This window comes from Ursus americanus, chromosome 2 (assembly GCF_024610735.1).
Source record: "Ursus americanus isolate L20-20 chromosome 2, mUrsAme1.1.p, whole genome shotgun sequence".
Classification (NCBI taxonomy): Eukaryota; Metazoa; Chordata; class Mammalia; order Carnivora; family Ursidae; genus Ursus; species Ursus americanus.
In genome coordinates, this window is record NC_142128.1 from 73,781,151 (window position 1) to 73,794,532 (window position 13,382).

Sequence of the window (13,382 nt, forward strand, 5' to 3'; positions counted from 1 at the left end):
CCGCCCAAGCCTCGCGCTGGCCACGCCCCTGCGCCTGGCGCCTGGCGCCGGACACCGGGTACTGGGGGATTGTTGCGTCTGCTCCCCGGACCTGGGAAGGTGTGGGCTTGGCCGGCTCTCAGGTTCCCGCTGGACTCCGGGAAGATGAGGGCGTCTCGCGCGCCGTGCGCCGCCCGTGGCTTTCGCCCCGAAAAGCGCTTATCTTGGCGCCTGGTCGGGTTCCTTTTGGTGGCCCCAGTGCTTCTGTTCTGTCTAAACTCCGGTAAGAGCTGGAGAGGGTGTGCCCTCTGGCGGTGAGCAGGAGTGGGTCGGGGAGCAGGCCAACAGGGCCCAAGGCCCAGGAGCTTTGCTTTCCTAACTTCCTGACCCTGATTTCAGCATTGATCTGTTTGCAGCCACACAAATAGAAACAGAAACGTTTGCTCACTGTTAGAACCCCAGTGCCAGGTACACAGTGGCAGTCGAGAAATAGTTGCTAAAATTTATCGGGAGTGGCAGACAAAACATACTACTAGTGAATACATTATAACCCACGAGACGTGTTTTGGAGGAAAGGAGCTTGATTCTCTGCTAGCATTTAACATGACTGGGGCAGGGAGAATTTTTCTTACTGAAGAGGCCAAACTCTGCCCCCGTGGGGCTTCTGTACTTACTATTCCCTCACACTCGGAGCACTCTTCTCCGGCCCCTTGTCTGTAAGACTCCTTCTTATCCTTCAAGCTCAGCTGAGATGTCACCTGCTCAGGAGGCCCCTCTCTGAACACCCTATCTGAGACAGACACACACTCCAGCTCAAATCCCGCCTGACTGAGCGTCAAGTCACTCTCGCAAAACCGTTTTCTGCTCTCCCCACTAGAATGCAGAGAGCCATCTTGTCACACTTGTGGTTCCAGATGTGCAATTTTTTGCCCAGTGTCAACACTCTTGTATAACCATTGAGTACCAGAAAATGAAATATAATAATAAAATACAATTAGGCTGGGACTTAGAGTGCCAGCAAAAATTCCTCCTGCTTCCAGGAGGAAGGATCTGTAAACAGCCGGCCTTAGGATGGCCTTTCTGTGGTGCCTAAGCGAAGTCAGGGGAAGCCGACCTTCAGAGAGGCTCTGTCTTCCACTGGCTGTGATAGAGTCTGCAGGGCTCACAGTACTCTAGTCTTGCTTGTTCCTGATCACCAAAGAGTTCATTTCTGTGTGGGGAGTAGCGTGGGAAGGGGCCAGTGGCAATAAAAAGAAAAGAAAAAAACGTTTTAGAAAGGATCCAGTTTAGATTAGCCTTGGAGCCCACAGTTGAAGGAGACCGTGAATGTCGTCTGGAAAAGAGGAAATAAAATGAATAGGGTGCAACCTGGAAGGTAACAAAACTTAGAAATGCAGAAAAGGAAACACAAGGCCAAGTTGAAAGTTCGCAGGATAGGTATGAAATTAGAGAAAGTACAAATGAGCCTCATGATGTCGGGCAGGGAAAATGCAGGACTAGAATACACATGTCAGTTTTGAAGCAGCTCGCAGGCCCAGAAGCAGGTTTGCAAGCAGACAGTGTTGTGCCTGGAGGCTTGCCATCTCAGAGGTGGTTAGTTGTCAGCTGCACACGATGGCGGAAGGGAACATTTGTCTGATTCGGAACCAGTCTCATCCTTCCAGAAGGGGTCTGCTTTTTTGGACACCATCTCCTGCAGTGAGAGGTATCTTTTTTCTGTCTTCTCTTTCTCTCTAATGGACTTAGCCAAGTCCTTCAAGCTTGGGGGATTGTTGCGTCTGCTCCCCGACCTGGGAAGGTGTGGGCTTGGCCGGCTCTCAGATTCCCTTAAGGGGAACCTTAAGTGCTTGCTTACAGGGTAGCTTCTTATTTTCTTCCTCTATGAACTGTAATGCAAAGGGAGCAGTCCTTATCTGGTCAATTGCTAGGTTACCAGAATACTGGGAGGTAGGCAACAGAAGAATTTACTTGGCCAGATCTTTCTCCAGGGCATAGAGGTTAAAGATGATTCTTTTCATTGTTAGATGCATCACAGTATATTCTTCACCGTGGTGTTCCGTTTGACAGCAGTGGTCCTTTGCGGGCCGGATCGTCCTTTTTGGCCCAGCTCCTCTGGTGGACTTACTGTGCTTGGGTGAATGGAGTCAGCCACAGGAGCTGTTAAACACAAAAACATGTGGTAGTGACTGAGAGATCCATGCGGAGGACAGTCCAGGAGAAGGGGACTGGGCGCCGCCTCCCCGGGACGCACACAGTGCTCCCTAGAGGAGCGGTTGAGTGGATTCAGGCTAGGAAGGCAGGAGTAGAGCAGGGGTTGCAGCTGAGCAGGGAGGGAGGGTGTTCAGAGCAGAGGCAGCAGTGTGATCAGACGCTTAGAGATGGGACATGGCTGGGGGCTTTCAGGGGCTGCGGAGCTACCCGGTGTGGCAGCAGGAGGACAAGGGAGGCAAAGAGAAAGGCCAAAGACTAGAACACAGAGCAAATCTCTGTGAAAAGCAACAGGATAGCCAGGAATGAATAATCCCCATCATTAAAATTCAGACATGATGTTATTATCTGTCCTCTCAGGGCACTTGAGCCCTTTTGTTTGACTTACTAGCACATAGCAAATCTAAACCAGGGTTACTTTAAATTTTTTTTTTAAGATTTATTTATTTATTTATTTATTTATTTATTTATTTGACAGAGAGAGAGAGCCAGCAAGAGAGGGTACACAAGCAGGGGGAGTGGGAGAGGAAGAAGCAGGCTCCCATCGGAGGAGCCTGACGTGGGGCTCGATCCCAGGACTCTGGGATCATGCCCTGAGCTGAAGGCAGATGCTTAACGACTGCTCCGCCCAGGCGCTCCCAGGGTTACTTTAATTTCTCCAGACTCAGTAGAAGACCATTTCTTGAGGACTCCATTGCAAGGTGTTGGTGTAAGCGTGGGAGAGTTTCAGATGACCGTGGTGGGGAGCAGTGTCGCTAGTGGAAGCAGGCTGCGTGGCTGCTGGAGATACTGTCTTGGGCAAGTTACTTAACCTACTGTGTCTTAGTTGGCTCATCTGAGAGAGGGGAAATAGTGCCCAACTCATAGGATGAGTATGAAGATAAGTTAAATTGCACTTAGAATAATGGTACATGTCATTTCCCTGAGCACCTCTCCTTCTGGTGGTTTTTGACAGGCAAAGCTAAGGACTGCAAGTATTATCTGATTGAAATCCAGCTACAAATCTAGAGCCTTTCACCGAAGAATCCTAAGGGGAGAGGGAAATGATAATAAAGGCAACATAAAAAAGATTCAACTATGAGTAGGGCTTGCAACCTAATCTGGATGTTCTGAGCCAAGTTAGTATGTGCATTTGGGGGGAGAAATAAAAATAACTGAAGAACATCTCAACTTGCCATCTCCCTCAAGTTCCTGTTATTGTGATAATAACTGTCCTTCTTGGAAAATTATGATAGTCTAAGGAATGTAGGGAATGTAGGTAAGGAATTGTTAAAGTTAACCCATATATCGGAACTCACAAAATGGAGGCCCAGTGACCTGGCCCACATCACAAATTTAACCCCAAGTCAGCCTGCACTTACAGGAAACAACTGTCAAGGACACCCAACACACACCAGTCGCCATCCTCAGAGCTTTAGCAAACTTTCCTGAGGAATTGGGCCTGGTAGCCTTAGAAGGAAATCTCCAACCTCCTAGACATCCATGCCCTGTTTCTGAGTCGCCTCTTCAAAAGCTCTGTAAACCTCCTTCTTGCTCCAAATACCTTGGGAAGAGTGCTCCAGGGCATAAAAGGCACCGTATTCCCTCAATCCTTGGATTATGTTCCCTTGAGTAAAGGACATCCAACTCAAAAAAAAAAAAAAAATGGTACAGGTAGTGCTGGATGTTTGCTATTTCTAACACGATTATTACCGTCACCACTGTTGTTTAAGAAACAAGACGTAGAGTGTTGGGAGAGAGAACAAGTTTTTTTAATACTCATTGGGTTTGAGATTCTATACGTATTTATGAAAACGGCAGGGCGACTTACAACTTCCTCATGAGGAAAGATGGAGCATGTACCCTGAGTGTCATAGGTGCATACATCCCACGTTCCCTCTGGGGTAGATACTCGGCATCAGAAGGAGGCAAAAGTTAGCCCCTGACCTCAGGAAGTTATCTCAGGACAAGTAGAAGGGGCTACAGGCCTGCACTGAGAGCTGGTATAACCTGGATCGGGTCTTAGGCTCTTTATGTAGGGCAAAGAATGCACAGCCGTGTTTGTCCATAGATCGGAGCCATATCCGTTGACCTTGATTCCGGGCTTCTGCAGTAACAGCTCATGAGTTTGTTAGTAGGGTCTGAAAAGGCACAATAGCTGATTAGGGAGAAACAGTTCTCTGGAAAAAAAAGTATAAACTTTCTGCCAGTTTCAACCTCATTAACCCTATGGGGTACAGCTTCAGGAAGGCAATTGAATGTATACAGTCGGCACCTTGGCTGGAGATCAAGCATGGAGATCAGGATTTGGGAGGCAGCTCTTCTCATGGTAATGAGGTCACGGGAGAATACACACTCACCCCAGGGATGTGCTGAGTGAAGTAACCAGAGATCCCACAGCAGCCCATTAGGAACATCACATGATCGAATTAGGCGGAGAAGGAAGGGTAGCCAGAGGACAAGCTGCCAGCTTGGGTGGTGTGTTTTCCTGGAAACGAGGGAGAGAGCTTTTCAGGCAGGAGAAAGCAGAGTGATCAATGGCTCCAGATGGTATAGACAGAGTAACTAACATTGCTGAGAGAGAAACTGTTAAAATGAATTTACCAAGAAAGGAGTCAACTAATGACTTTGAAAGTAATTTAACTGATTTTCATAGGCCCAGAAGTGCGTGGGAAGTGAGAAATACAATTGAGAAGTGTAGATGCCAGAGTCTGTATTTGAGGAAGCAAAGGAAGCTTAAAACTAGGTTTTGTAGCCATAGGAGACACAGCGGGTAGGTCAGGTTTCATTGAGATTCCAGGTTTGGTCGGAGACCATGATTTTCTGAAGCTAGTGTTTTGGGCGGAGCTGTGGGTTTGTGCTGGTGTCAGAGAGTTATTTTAATTTTTGCAAGGTTAGGGAGTACTTGTATGATTTTTGCAAGTGTAGAGGCGAACAGTTGTGTTGATCTGTAGTACAGCACTATTTCACTTTCCTGAAACTCCCCTGGAACATTGGGGAATTTTCTGCATGCAGCCTATGGTATAATATAATGGCATCTATTGTTAAAGTATTGTAATGCCCAAAAAAGCAGCATTATTGTCCTGTAAGGATATTCAGAGTAGTAAATTTTTTTTTAAAGATTTTATTTATTTATTCGACAGAGATAGAGACAGCCAGCGAGAGAAGGAACACAAGCAGGGGGAGTGGGAGAGGAAGAAGCAGGCTCATAGCAGAGGAGCCTGACGTGGGGCTCGATCCCATAACGCCGGGATCACGCCCTGAGCCGAAGGCAGACGCTCAACCGCTGTGCCACCCAAGCGTCCCCAGAGTAGTACATTTTGGTATTTAAATGGTATCTATTTACTTGTGAGAAGCTCAGTTCACTCACATGAAACATGAAATGAAATCCTACATGAAAGACTTTGGTGCATATTTATCTTGATCTATGAACTTCGTAATGCTTATTTAACCAGTAATAATGCTTATTTAACAATCACTTGTTACTCTAGCATTTCTGAAGCCCCAGTACACAGTGCAGTAGAAAAAAGAAGACCTACGATCCCTGACCTCTAGGCAGTTGCCTTCTGAGAGGAGACCGAGCCTGAAGTGACAAGTTATCATTGGTTTGTTTCAGACTATGGAAGGGTGATCAGAGCAGAGTGCTGTGTACTACAGAAGGCTTTTTAGAGGAGAGGCGAGTGTTGAAATGAATTTAGAAAAAAGTGGGGAAGGTCACATACCTGTATATATTTTAAGACCATAAACATTGATTTTTGTCTCTTCAATTTATCATTGCATGAAAATTCAGCTTATTCCCCACCAAATAAAATGCTAATAGCCTGTTATTTAAAGCAACCAAGGCACATCCTCCACTACTCCGACCACCTGGGTAAAAGCATGTAAGTATCATTAAAAGCTTGCCAAGGATCTTTCCACGTATTCTGTATTACCTACCTCCTGCCAGACCACGGTCCTTGGCTGGTGAATGAGATAAATACTTAACATGCATTTAAAATAAGACATAAAAAAAAATCGAAAAAATTTTTCATGTTCTTATTCTCTTATCCTGAGATGCCTGTGGTAAGCCACCAAAATATGAAACTATGGACCTCAAGGGTACCCCTAAGGAGTATTATGAAGTTGGGGAGAGAATATATTATCAGTGTCATCCAGGATACCTAACTGTGCGACCCGTCATGGCTTATTGTGAACAGAATCACTCATGGTTCCCTATCGAAGAAGCTTGTTACAGTGAGTAAACAAAAACAAAAAAATTTTTGCTTTCTCTAGAGATTTTTACAAATTTTAGGGTCCGCTTTCTACTACAGTAAGATTTTCCCATGTGAAAATTGGTTTCAGATAGCAGTATTTTTTCCAGTATTTAAGAAATCCCCAGGGGATCTTTTTCTTGACAATTGTTTACCTGGTTAAATGTGAATTTTAAGTTTGCATACCAGTTAGTTATAGAAAATGATATTGCATTAATTGCAGAGAGTAGTGCAAAATTTTGGTCTTGTTTTAAATCTGTTTTGAAATTGGTTTAAAAAACAAATTTTAAAATTTTATTCTAGAAAAAGCATGTGACGATCCAATATTCCACAATGGTGAAGTCGTTGCCCCAAATAACTCCTTTCAATTTGATAATGAAGCTCACTTTTATTGTGATGAGGGGTAAGTTGCTCCTTAGAGGAAATAAGGTAAATGTTACTAATTCCGTTTTTGGTTTGCTTCTCAAGCATTCCCCTAAAGTTGATTTTATCTGCTTTTTATGTGATAAGTTGCCCTTACAGCCAAACAACCCTTGGGCTTTTTATTAGGGACTGAAAAGATGCATAATTAATTCAAAGAAATTTATATTGAAGGAAAGCAAAATTGTCTAATACTTACATATCTAATAAGTTTATTGTAAGCATCAAAAATGTAGTAATCATGGTGACTTTATCTTTGACAAAGTGTACCCTATTTAAAATGCCAACTCTCAGATTTGAAGAAGGACTCAGCAGAAATGTTGTGTTCTTGAAGTCCTCTATTTCCTTACTTACATTGTCTCGTGGTTCTGTCCACTACTGTGGACTGAGTACTGAAGTCTCCAACTAGTAGAAATGACTATTATGTAGAAATGTATTTCTTTGTTCTATTCTATCAGTTTTTGCTTCATATGTTTTGATGGTCTGTCATCAGGTGGCATAAATGTTTACAACTGTTAAATCTTCTTGCTGTGTGAACCCTTTATTAATGTATAACGTCCTTTGTCTCTTGTAACCTTTTTGGATTTAAAGTCTGTTTGGTCTGATATTAGTATAGCCAGCCTTACTGCCTTTTGGTTACTATTTGCTGAAATATCTTTTTCAGTCCCTTTACTTTCAACCTGTTTGTGTCCTTGGATCTTAAGTGAGTCCCTTGTAGATAGCATATAGTTAGACCATGTGTTTTCATCCATTCTACCAATCTCTGTCTTTCGATTAGAGAATTTTAAACCATTTAAATTTGAAGTAATTACTGTTAAGGAGGGGATTACTTCTGTCATTGTGCTGTTTGTTTTCTATATGCCTTATAGCTTTTATTTTGGCCCTCATTTCCTGCGTTAATGTTTAAATTCCTTTCTCATTTCCTTTTGTGTTTGTTCTGTGGCTGCTTTCTATGTGGTTATCATGGGGATTATATTTAACATCCTAAAGTTATAACACTCTAATTTGAATTTGTATCAGTTTAATGTCATAACATACAAAATCTCTGATCCTTTATAACTCCACCCCCACCCCATTTGATTGTTTATTACACAAAAATATATACACTAATTCTTTTAAATCAGTCCTTTAAATTATGTAGAAAACAAGATTTGGAGTTAAAAGCCAAAATTACAATAATACTATGTTTTACGTTTCTTTTTTTTTTTTTCTTTAATGTATTGGTCTCTTAAGTTATAAAGAAAACAAAAATTGCAGTTATAAGCCATTGTTACAATAATACAAGCTGTTATAATTACCCATGTATTTACCTTGTATTATATATATATATATATATATATATATATATATATATATATATAAAATATATAAATTTTTTAGTGAGATGTATTTAGTGAGATATTTATTTCTCCATATGGCTCAAAGATACTTTCCAGTGTCCTTTCATTTCATCTTGCAGGACTCCCTTGAGCAGTTCTTATTTCTTGCAAGGGACATCTAGTGGTCATTATCTCCCTCTGCTTTTGTTTATCTATAAACAAAACTGTCTTCACTTTTGGAAGATAGTTTTGGTGGGTAGACGATTATTGGTTGACAGTTTTTTTCTTCTAGCACTTTTTTGAGTATACTGTCTCGCTATCTTCTGGCCTCCAAAACTTCTGATAAGAAATCTGCTGATAATATCATTGAGGATCCCTTGTATGATGACTCACTTCTCTCTTCCTGCTTTTGGGATTCTCTCTTTGTCTTTGTCTTTTGAAAGTTTGCTTATTATGTGTCTTAGTTACTCTTTGAGTTCATTTTTGCCTGGAGGCTGTTGAGCTTCTTGGATGTTTATATTCATGTCTTTGTTTTATCACATTTGGGATGTTGTCAGCCATCAAATATTCTCTCTGCCCCTTTCTGTCTTTCTTATCTTTCTGGAACTCCCACAATGTGTATGTTGTTCTATTTAATGGTGTCCCACAGGTCCCTTAGGTTCTGCTCACTTTTCTTCATTCTTTTTTCTTTCTTGTCCTCAGACTCAGTAATTTCCCTTGTTCTGGCTTCATGTTCACTGAATTCTTCTGGTGCTCAAATCTGCTTTCAAAGCCTCTAGTAAATTGTTCATATCCCAGTTACTTTACTTTTATGCTCCAGAATTTCTTTCTGGTTTCTTTTTGGGTTTTCTGTCACCTTATCGACATTTACATTTCATTCATCTATCATTTTCTTGACTTTCTTCGGTTCTTCCTTTAGTTCTTTGAGCATGTTTAAGATAGTTATTTTGAAGTCTTCGTCTAGTAAATCTGCCATCAGGTCTTTTTCAGGAACAGTTTCTGTTGATTTATTTTTTCTTTTCAATGGGCTAAGCTTTCCTGTTTCTTTGTATATCTTGTGATTTGTGTGTGTGTGTGTGTGGAATACTGGACATTTGAATCTAATAATATGGAAATAAAATTCTTCCCTTTCCCTAGGGCCAATGTGTTATGTTATTGTTCATATTTTTGTGATTGTGGTACAGTGTATCTGCTGAGGATCAGCTTGACATTTATTTACTTATTTTTAATTTAAAATCAATTTAATTAATATATAGTGTATTATTAGTTTCAGGGGTAGAATTTAGTGATACATCAGTTGCATATAACACCTAGTGCCAACTACTTCAGTTGCCCTCCTTAATGCCCATCACCCAGTAACCCCATCCCTCCATTCACCTCCCCTCCAGCAACCCTCCATTTTTTCCTATAGTTATGAGTCTCTTATGGTTTGTCTCCATCTCTGATTTCATCTTATTTTATTTTTCTTCCCTTCCCCTATGTTCATCTGTTTTGTTCCTTAAATTCCACATATGAGTGAAATCTTAAAATAGTTGTCTTTCTCTGACTGCCTTATTTCACTTAGCATAATACCCTCTAGTTCCATCCATGTTGTTGCAAATTGCAAGACTTCATTCTTTTTTGATGGCTGAGTAATATTCCATTATCTCTGTCTCTATCTATCTATCTATCTATCTATCTATCTATCTATATCTGTTTCACATCTTCTTTATCCATTCATCTGTCAATGGACATCTTGACTCTTCCCATATTTTATCAGCCTGACATCTAAATTAATGGTCTTTTCAGTCTTTCATGAGACTTTCCTTGGGCATGCATACTCACTTCTTAACTTTCTTCACATATGCAGTTGGTTTTGAATATTCTAGTCTTTAATGTCTGGCTCCAGAGAGGGAAAAAGTGAAAAATGAAGTGGGGAGCAGAGAGTACTGGATGTTTACATTCCCTGGATGTCACTTCAGACAGAAAGGAGCTTATAAGAGTTGGAGGTAGGTATGACAATTGTGGCTGCCTACCTCTTTGACTGCTTCTCTGTGATCAGAAGCAAAATTCAGTGGTAAGAGCACAGATCCCCAGTATCTGGAGGTCAGGGTCCTTTTTGCTCACCCTAGCTCCCTAAACTGCTTCTAAGCGGCTCCAGGAACATATAAACAGCTGCCTGTGGGGAGTGGGAGATATGTACCTGACACTGTGCTAGGATGTTATTGACCGAAATCAATGCAATTTACCTGTCCAAGTCTTTCTTTGGAAGTTGCAAGCCATCATCAGACTCCAGGGTTCCAAAATAGTTCCATTAGGCCAATTCCGCCATTGTAGTCATTGTCTGGTTGGGGAGACAGATTCTTAGTGCTTCCTATTCTGCCATTTTCCCAGAATCCTCCACTAAATACCATAATGTAGAGAAAAACAACTGGATCCACAAATAAACAGTTTCACCAACTATTTTTTTTAATTTGATCAAGTAAAAATATTGGAACATCCAATTAGTAGTTATGTAGAACAAGCCTGCTAGGCAGTTTGAGGGGTACAAAAAGTTTAAGACATATTCTCTTCTCAAAGAAGTTGTAGCCTTGTTGAGAAACACAATGTATAGAGAGGTGTCAAAGCAAAATAATAAATGCGAAGTAGCAAATAAATAGAATTATTCATGATTATTACAGTAAGAGTCCAGCAGGAGAAGAGAGTACTGTGAATTTAAATCACAAGAGAAAATTTCATTGAATAATATTCCTGACTAGTCCCAGAAAAATATTCTTACCTAAAGAATATTAACAAGAGGGTGCCTGGGTGGCTCAGGCGTTAAGCATCTGCCTCCGGCTCAGATCATGATCCCAGGGTCCTGGAATCAAACCCTGCATCAGGCTCCCTGCTCAGTGGGAAGCCTGCTTCTCCCTCTCTCACTCCCCCTGCTTGTGTTCCCTCTCTCACTGTCTCTCTCTGTCAAATAAATAAATAAAATCTTAAAAAAAAAAAAAAGAAAGAATATTAACAAGAGGTAAAAATTGCCTAGCACTCACTATGTACCAGATGCTAACTCATCTAACCCTTGAAATAATCCCATGAAGTATGCACTGCTATCCCCTTTTCATAGATGAGGAAGCTGAGCAAGGGGACAATTAAGGGACTTGTCTGAGCTCAGGTAGAAAGTGAGTCATGGAGCTGGGACTCGGATCCAGACAGGCAAGCTCTAGGGCCTAATCTTTCTACTCGGTTGCTGTTTTTACTGAGAAGAATGGTGTGACCATAGGCATAGAAATGAATGTGTAATGTGATTGCTGGAGATAGCAAAGAGGCCAGACTGACAGTTACAGCAGATTTATTTGGACATCTTTGCTTTTGGTCACTGAGGGTTCAAATGTAGAAACTCTGTCTAATTAAGAGCAGATATGGTAGCACTTTCACTATACAATGGTATTTAAGAAACTTCTCCCTCAAACTACTGTGGTGTAGAATAGCAACAGTATTAAAATTTTCATTTTTATGTTCCTCTTGTTCACTAATAGAGAAAACAGTAAGTTTTTCTTTTCTCAGTTATTACTTATCTGGAAAACAAATTGTACTTTGTAACCGTCGTGGAAATGATGTGTTTTGGGGTGATGAATTACCGAAGTGTAAAAGTAAGTAAATTTTCATTTTAGAATTTAGACAAGCAAGCCTCAGTCTTTTGGGCCTCAGATCCCCTTTATGCTTTTAAATTGACAAAGATCCCAAAGAGCTTTTCTTTATGTGGCCTGTGCTTATTGATATTCATTATATCGGAATAAAAAATGTGAAGTTTTAAAAATAATTATTCATGTTTAAGAATAGTAAGCTCAATACATTAACATACTCAGCATATTTTTATGAAAAATAAATTTTCCAAAACAAATACTGAAAATAGTGCCATTGTTTTACATTTCTGCAAATCTCTTTAATATTTGGCTTAAAGAGGGACATCTGGATTTAGTCTGTTTTGAAAGCACACAATTTGTAGCCCTGGAAAATTTCACTGTATGTTCATAAGGATGAAAGTGAGGAAAGACAATGTCTTGGTATTATTGCGAATCATTCATTTAACAAATGGATATATACATATGCAAATGGTTATATTTAAATATAAAGAATTTCTCAGCTAGCAGTGAATTTTATTTTTAATCACAAGCATGTCTCTCATTAAAATTTCAGTACCTTTTATGACGACTAGAACAAAACTTAGCATGCCTTTATAAAGTAATAATAGATACTTCGTAAAGGTATTGAAGAAAATGAGTTTTGTGTTTTGAAAGTTTATTTGTGCATGGTTTGAATTTGGGATCATTTATTTTCTTGTAGGAACCTAAATAGGTACTGGATTCACAGCTAGCTTGTAGAAATTGTTAATGTTTTTACTGAAGGCTGTTCGTAGGACTTTATAATGTGATCTTAACACTTTTCCTTTTGCCCTTTATTTCCTCTTCTTATTTCCTTTTTAAGAGATTTACTGTAAACCACCTGCAAAAATAAAAAATGGAAAATACAGCAATAGTCACAGAACTATATTTGAATATAATGAATTAATTACTTATACTTGTGATCCTTCAAATGGACCAGATGAATTTTCACTTGTTGGAAACAACAAACTTATTTGTGTTGAGACTGACAAGTGGAGTAGTGCCCCTCCTCAGTGTAAAGGTAATGGTATTTCCATTTATTTCCTTCTTCATTTATAAATTTTAAATTTGGAAACATTTTATAAATAGTTTTATCTATAAGTAAACAAAACAGTCATATGTGCTTCCTCCTCCTGTTAAATTGACTTCCAATGTAGATTAATACAGGTCAAGTCAAATCAGTTCTAGTTACAGAGTTCCCTTCTCCTCATCCCACATGTTCTCAGCATTCCCGTTCACACATACCGTAAACTACTGTGTATATGCATGAGTTAGGAATTTTTTGCTTGAAAGAACCCAAAAATTCAACACATACTGGGTTAAGAGTAGGAAAATCTTTTCTTATATTACAAGATACCTGATAGTTCTGGCTACAGAATAAATTGTAAAAGACTAGCCCTCTCACTGCCAAGATTGAAAAGGTCTGGACAAAACATATTTAAAAACAATGTTCACGACACTGGAGAATGATCAAAACCAGGGAGGCACTAGAGGGGATTTGACTCTTGGAAGAAAGGAACCACTGAATAACAGCAAATATTTATTCTTTTCTTTCTTTCTTTCTTTCTTTCTTTCTTTCTTTCTTTCTTTCTTTTTAA

At 40.1% G+C, this 13,382-nt stretch overlaps 1 protein-coding gene across 4 annotated transcripts in view; it reads left to right on the plus strand.

The window, feature by feature from the left end:
* Positions 1 to 6: 6 nt before the first annotated feature.
* The window catches only part of LOC123785801 (membrane cofactor protein-like), a 31,999-nt gene continuing 18,623 nt past the window's right edge, over positions 7 to 13,382 (plus strand). For all 4 annotated transcript variants that reach the window (XM_045787788.2, XM_045787790.2, XM_045787789.2 and 1 more), the window contains exons 1-5: positions 7 to 262; positions 6,220 to 6,399; positions 6,720 to 6,819; positions 11,687 to 11,772; positions 12,608 to 12,805. In XM_045787788.2, the coding sequence (XP_045643744.2) occupies positions 145 to 262; positions 6,220 to 6,399; positions 6,720 to 6,819; positions 11,687 to 11,772; positions 12,608 to 12,805 (682 nt within the window). In that variant the 5' untranslated portion in view covers positions 7 to 144. The remainder of the gene's footprint in view (positions 263 to 6,219; positions 6,400 to 6,719; positions 6,820 to 11,686; positions 11,773 to 12,607; positions 12,806 to 13,382) is intronic.